General features: G+C 41.5%; 1 protein-coding gene across 3 annotated transcripts in view; it reads right to left on the reverse strand.

Annotated features, from left to right (window-relative positions):
- The window catches only part of LOC140185351 (uncharacterized), a 30,924-nt gene extending 29,757 nt beyond the window's left edge, over window positions 1-1,167 (reverse strand). For all 3 annotated transcript variants that reach the window (XM_072238734.1, XM_072238732.1, XM_072238733.1), the window contains exon 1: window positions 1,076-1,167. In XM_072238734.1, the coding sequence (XP_072094835.1) occupies window positions 1,076-1,161 (86 nt within the window). In that variant the 5' untranslated portion in view covers window positions 1,162-1,167. The remainder of the gene's footprint in view (window positions 1-1,075) is intronic.
- Window positions 1,168-7,710: the final 6,543 nt, after the last annotated feature.

Raw genomic sequence — 7,710 nt, forward strand, 5'->3', positions numbered from 1 at the left:
CCCCCTCAATCGCGATGAATCTCCCCTGCAGTCTTCCAGCACAAAACACCCTTCGTACAGAATGCTAAGCAGAACTGAATGCAACTTTTCAAGAACTTTGGCAAGTCAGGCAGCATCTATTGGGGGGAATGGAGTCGATGTTTGGGACAGAGCCCCTCCCTTACGGCACTGACACAGGCCCTTTGGCCCAACCCTTGCATGCTGTTCTGGTGTCCATTTAAACTAATCCCTCTGCCTGCCTTTGACATAGAACATAGAAATCTACAGCACATTACAGGCCCTTCGGCCCACAATGTTGCACCAACTATGTAAAGTACTCTAGAAGCTGTCTAGGATTTCTCTATCGTATAGCCGTCTATTTTTCTAAGCTCCATGTACCTATCTAAGAATCTCTTACAATATCCTATTGTATCTGCGTCTACCACTTTCACTGGCAGTGCATTCCACACACCATCCACTCTCTGTGTGAAAAACTTACCCCTGACATCCCCCTTGTACCGATTTCCAAGCACCTTAAAACTATGCCCCGTCGTGTTAGTCATTTCACTCCTTCTTTCATATCCACATTCTTTTTGTAGTGAGGTGACCAGAACTGAACACAGTACTGCAAGTGGGGACTAAATGTCTCCTAATATAGCTTCAACATTCCCTCAAGGCTCTTCAACTCAATCCCACGGTTGATGAATCCATCACACCAGACGCCTTCTTAACAACACTGCCAACCTGTACAGCAACTTTGAGTGTCGTATGGGCACGGACCCCAAGATCTTTCTGACCTTCCACACTGCCAAGAGTCTTAACATTAATGTTATATTCTGTGTTCAAAATTGACCTGTCGAAATGAACCACTTCACACGTATCTGGGTTGAACTCCATCTGCCACTTCTCAGCCCAGTTCTGCATCCTATCTATTTCCCGCTGTGATCTCTGACAACCCTCCAGACTACCCACAACACCCCCGACTTCTGTGTCATCAGCGGGGCCTTCTGGGAGTTGTAGTCAGTATTTCTTCCTCCCCGCTAACTCCCTGCATTTTTTTTCTCTGCCACCACAGACAGCACCGGAATGGACTCACCGAGGCGTCGGAGGAGAACCGCACCCGTCCCTGTGGGTGCCGAGACCGGCGACCACCGACCGCAGCGACTCGCTGAACTTCGCCATGGCGATGGAGAGGAGCAGCAGGAGCTGAACAGGGGGCAGATGTCCACCAGCCTATCGTAGGTCAGGCCCGCCTCTGACCCCTGCTGTCATTGGCTGCAATGCGTGTCGGTCAAATGAGAACTCAAACGGTGATTAGTTAATATGAACCTCAGTCAACCTTGTGTTCCTTATGATCTTGACTTTGGATTTATATCGGGGAGAGCAGGACAGTTGTAGGAGGTGGAGTATTTGGTAAACCAGATTGGGAGAAATGTAAATTTTTTATGTGATGATGCATCTGTCTCCAAGTGACATTATTAAGCAAAAAAGGGCACAGGTCGTGGTGAGGAAGGATGTGATTTACTGGAAGTCATATTGACATAATATTTGAAGGGATATTTAACTTGGAGTAGTTTGGGGTATGATTTAGAAAATGTGGGGATTTGAAATGATCTTAATATTTCAGGATTGATTAATGAGGGCAAAATAATTGTTACTGAAACAGGGAAGGTTGTGTTACTCTCTGGGTCATCTGCTGTCATTCTTAATCAAGATAATTTAAGTGAAGAAGTTAAACAACGTTGGGATATGTTTCTAAGTGAATACCCTGATGTGTTGGAAGTCAGTTGTAGCAATGATAGTATCATTGACGTAGAGTTTTCTTTGTACAAATTTTAAAAGTCTATTATTAATACAAGTCAGGCATCCCCAGGAAAGGGTGATATATGTAATTGTAGCTGTATGTAATTCTATTTTGTGAAAATATTAACATTTTTGAATTGTGTTTAGAGATTGGGCCATCTGCCTCCCTCATGGAATATGGCAGCAGGATTGCCTGTTTTCTGAAACCTGGCAGATCCCAGTTTGATCCTGCTAGTTATGGCCTATATCGTTAATGTCTCATTTATGTAAACTGATGGAATGTATGGTAACCGAGTGTTTCAGTTATATTTTGGAAAGAGAGATGATATAGCGTTTTATTAGAGTGGATTTTGGAAGGATAGAATGGCATTGGAATCAGTTTTAGGTTTGGAAGATGATTATAGGAAAGCACAGCTAAATAAAGATGTTGTAATAGCAGTATTTTAATATTGTAAATGCATATGATATGGAAGGATTTTTGACTGAATTTTGGAAATTAGGAGTGAGGGGAGATTGCATAATTTATCTGAGTTTTTTATTTGGACGGACTGTGCGGGTACGGGTGGGCATGTTATGTTTGTGTTTCTATGAGATGGAAAATGTGACCCCATAAAGCAGTATTTTAGCCCTTCATTATTTAATATTATGATTAATGGCATTTTCTCTGAGATGGGTACGCTGGGTTAATCTCTTTATACAGATGATATAGCTTTATAGATTAGAGGTAGCATTTCAATTTTACTGCAAATAGGATGAAATTTACAATTAATAGGTCAAACAGTGGGCAAATAGATGAAGATTTTAAGTTTTCAGTCACTAAAACACGTTATGTGTTTTACAAACAGGTTTAATAGACCTGCACTTGATTTGAAATGATATGGTCAAACTCCTGAAAATATGTCAGTGGTGAGATTTCCAGGCATGTGGATGGATAATAAGCTGACATGGAAGCTCCAGCTCAGAAAATAATTGATAACTGTAAAGGAGCATTAAATATCCTCAGGCGTCTGTGTGGGTGTTCTTGGAGTGCAACATTAAAGTCTTTGTTGACCATTTATGTTTGTTTAATCCAATCTGTTCTTGATTCTGGCTGTGTGGTTTATGGATCAGTTTCATGTTCAACTTTAAAATACTTGGGTGTGATACGAGCACAGGCTTTAAGATTTTGCGGTGGTGCAGTAAAGTCGTCCCTTGTTTCGGCTTTACTGGTTGAAATGGGACAATTGCCCCTCCAGTGACAGACGTTGAAGTTGATGTTAACAAATTGGATTAATTTGAGAGGGCAAAGAAATTATCATCCTGTGCTAGAGGACATTTGGTTTTCAGTTTTAGATTGCTGGGTTCATATCACGCTGGGAACATGGGTGTATTGTTGGGTGTACTGTACTCAGGTGTAACCTTGAATACAGGGCCACGGTAGGAAACTTTGTCACATGGTGTGAGCAGAATTATCTGCCGCTTAATGTGAAAAAGACTAAGGAGCTGGTGGTAGACCTGAGGAGAGCTAAGATACCAGTGACCCCTGTTTCCATCCAGGGGGTCAGTGTGGACATGGTGGAGGATTACAAATACCTGGGATAAGAATTGACAATAAACTGGATTGGTCAAAGAACACTGAGGCTGTCTACAAGAAGGGTCAGAGCCGTCTCTATTTCCTGAGGAGACTGAGGTCCTTGAACATCTGCCGGACGATGCTGAGGATGTTCTACGAGTCTGTGGTGGCCAGTGCGATCATGTTTGCTGTTGTGTGCTGGCGCAGCAAGCTGAGGGTAGCAGACACCAACAGAATCAACAAACTCATTCGTAAGGCCAGTGATGTTGTGGGGATGGAACTGGACTCTCTCATGGTGGTGTCTGAAAAGAGGATGCTGTCCAAGTTGCATGCCCTCTTGGACAATGTCTGCCATCCACTACATAACGTACTGGGTGGGCACAGGAGTACATTCAGCCAGAGACTCATTCCACCGAGATGCAACACAGAGCGTCATAGGAAGTCATTCCTGCCTGTGGCCATCAAACTTTACAACTCCTCCCCTGGAGGGTCAGACACCCTGAGCCAATAGGCTGGTCCTGGACTTACTTCCTATTTTACTGGCATAATTTACATATTACTATTTAACTATTTATGGTTTTATTACTATTTATTATTTATGGTGCAACTATAACAAAAACCAATTTCCCCCGGGATCAATAAAGTATGACTATGACTATGACTATTGGATGATACAATATGTCCCACTGTAGCTTTCTCCTTAACCCCATTTTGTGTTTTGTTTTTCTCAATGACTGTAGTTAATTTTAGGTTACACAACTGGATTCTGTTCTGCCTGAGAGTCTGTTGGTTCATGAGTTTATTAATGACAGTTACTATCATACAGTAACCATTTTTACAGATGGATTGAAACATAATTTAACTGGGAATGTTAGTGTGACTGTTATCTTTTTTCTGTGTGTCTGAATTGCAGGTAATGATACAGAAATCACTTACCAGCCATTTATGGGTATATGAAGCAGAATTCTTTGTCATCATTACAGTGGGTGGAGGAAATTGGTCCTTACAAACTTGTAATTTGTTCAGAATCCTTTTCGGGTTTGATGGTTTTTGCAATATCTTCAGGTCAGACATTTTTTACAAGTATATTTAAGTAATTTTCCATATATACAAGATTCTGACCTTATTTTAAAAACGAACCCTTTAGTGAAAGGCTTTATTGGGAAAATTTATAATTTACTATTACAACAGGACAATTATCCTTTCCTTAACATCAAGCAAGATTGGGAACGAGAGCTTAATATGACCTTGATATCAGAGGATTGGTTGTGAATTTTGTGCCAGTCATTATCTAATTCAATTTAAAATTGTACATTGTTATTATTTGACGAAGGAGAGATCGTCTAAAATTTTTCCTAACGTAAATAATCAGTGTGATAGATGCAAAACTGAGATAGCTACGTTGACACATATGTTTTGGTCGTGTTCTGTATTGAAACAATTTTGGAAATCCATTTTTTCTATAATCCCTAAAGCTTTAAGAATCAATTTACAACCTAATAAATTGACAGTTTTGTTTGGTATAATTCCTCAACATATTCACGGTATTTCCATATCTGGTCAGTATGTAATTGCATTTGTCACATTATTGGCTAGAAGGGCTATTTTATTAAAATGGAATGATGCCTCTGCTCCCACTTTGATACAATGGTTCTTTCAGGTGATTTTATGTCTTAGTTTGGAAAAAATTTGAAGTGGAACTTTTGATCCTAAATTTGACTTTGAGAAAAGGTGTGGCTCTTTTGCCCGTTATTATCATTTGACTTGAGTTAATTAAGATGGTCCTTTTCTGATGCTTGGTTATATGAATTTGGTTGGTAGTTTGATGTCTTTTTTATGGAAGCTTGTATGGCGCACAGCTCCGGGGTTGTGCTCCAAATGGGTTTTTCCCCCCTTTTTTTTTTTAGTTATTAGGGGTTTTCTCCGTTTTAGTTAGTAGGGGTTCCTTTTTATTCCTTCTTGCCTTTATTCCATAAAAAAAGCTTTAATACTTTGTTTTTTGATTATTATTGTTTTTCTGTTTAGCCTGGTTGATAATTTAACTCTTACTCTATATATGGATATAGAAACATAGAAAATAGGTGCAGGAGTAGGCCATTCGGCCCTTCGAGCCTGCACCGTCATTTATTATGATCATGGCTGATTATCCAACTCAGATATGTTATCTTGATTATTTTGATGTATTTTTCTCTTGTTGATTTTCAATAATAATTAATAAAAAGATTTAAAAAGCAAGAAAAGGGTTTGATGAGCCTTAAAACAGGTCATTCTAGCAGTAGGTCAGATTGACTGTTGGGACCTCGTCAAGAAGTATTTCATATACAAATTTGGTTTATATGTCTGCACCTTATGGGCCCTGCACATCGCACTGGTGAGGAAAATGATTGGGTTGACTGTTTAGCAACACAACCTGTTAAAAGTTCAACTGTGGATATAGACTTTCCACTTAGCAAATCTTAGCTTAGGGGTTGGTAGTGTTAAGAGTTAGGGACTTATGGCAAGACTTGTAGGATACAGGACAGGCACCTTCACAGAATACATAAACCAGTTGGGTTTATGGAAGAAGGGCTAAAAACAAGAATGGAAGAAATGATATTGACACGACTTAGAAATACCCACACGATGTTTAATTATGCCTTGTATCTAACTGGAAAACATCATTCTGTGTCGTGTACATTTTGTCATTATGAAACTGGTAAACACATACTATTTCAGTGTGAAGCAGATATGGCTGAAAAAAAATCAAATGCAGTCTTCAGTACAATCTTTGGTGGGGTTGGTTGTTTTCAGATAAAAACGTTATTAAGTTAAGGGACTGGCTTTAAATTAATTCGCAGTATTGAACGGGCAAATGCTTATAATAACGGTAGCGTCACAATTATATCAGGGACATCAATATGCAAAGGGTTGGGAAAATCAGGTTGTTGTTAGATCACGATAGGGCGTTTGTTGAATGCCTACGAGACGGCTTTTTAAAGCAGCTTGTGTTTGGGCCTACTTGTGGGAAAGACCATCTAAGATTGGGTGTTGTGTAATAACCCTGATCATATCCAGGAGCTGAAAGGAAAGGAACCCGTTAGAGGCGGTGATCGTAATATAATTGAATTCATACTGCAATTTCATAGGGAGAAACCTAAGTCACATGTATCAGTCTCGCAATGGAATAAAGGGAATTGCAGAGGCATGAGAGAGGAGCTTGCCCAGGTGAATTGGAGGAGGATACTGTGGGGACGATGGCTGAACAGACGTGGCTGACGTATCTGGGAATAGATTACAAGGCACAGGGGAGACATGTCCCACAGAAGAATTTCTCAGATGGCAGGGGTAGGAATCCATGGCTGACAAGGGAAGTTAAGGACTGCGTGTAACCTAAGGAAATGGCATATAAGGGAACAAAGGTGAGTGGGATGTTGGATTATTGGGATGCTCTTAAAATCCAGCAAAAGGCAACAAAAAAAAAGCCATAAGATTGTTAAAGATGAAATATGAAGCAAACTAGCCAATAACATAAAGCCGGATACTAAAAGTTCATTTTCAGTAACATGAAGAGTGAAAGGGAGATGAGAGTTGATATTGGATTGGAAAATGATGCTGGTGAGGTAGTGATGGGGACAAAGAAATGTCAGATGAACTTAATGAACACTTTGTATCAATCTTCACTGTCTTTTCCTGTCAGCACCGCCCCCACTTGTCCCATTTAACCTGTCTCAGTGCGGGTGGACTTTAGGACCCGGGGGAGCTCAGGACCCGCCGCCCGCGGCTGCTGCTGAATCCATGGTGTTTCTGTTCTGTTGTCGGATGCGGTGAACGAGTTAAAATTGACGGATCGATAATTCTCATCTCGTGTTTATTTCACTCTCCGCACATTTATATTTACAGTGACTTTACTCCTGACGCCGGTCCCGGGACCCGACTCGTTTACAGACCCGGAGCGGAACCGGAGCAGATTCTCAGCCATTGGTTTACATTCCGAGTCCGGAAGAAAGGATAAAGTTTCCCCGTGAATTTATTCCCAGTGAAGGTGTGGAGATGGGACTTGGTCTCCGCGTTGTAAAATGAAACTGTCCCGGACTGGTAACTGAGATAAACTCCCACCCTCCCGGGGATGGGACCGGCAGGGAGACGGGACTCAGGGGAGGTGAACACGTCACAATCCCGATGGAACACGTCACGAAACCGCCCGATGACCCAGAGTCCGGTCTCCGGTCTCACTCTGACCCGTCCCTCCCTCTCCACAGACTCTGCGGCGACTCCCAGACACCAGTCCCGATTCCCCGTCACATCCACCTCCCAGTAATGTCTCCCCGATGTGAATCCCTCCGATCCCAGCACACATTCCCAGTCTGTGAATCTCTTCCCGGTGTTAGGGAGATTCC

This window comes from Mobula birostris, chromosome 20 (assembly GCF_030028105.1).
Source record: "Mobula birostris isolate sMobBir1 chromosome 20, sMobBir1.hap1, whole genome shotgun sequence".
NCBI classification, from domain to species: Eukaryota; Metazoa; Chordata; class Chondrichthyes; order Myliobatiformes; family Myliobatidae; genus Mobula; species Mobula birostris.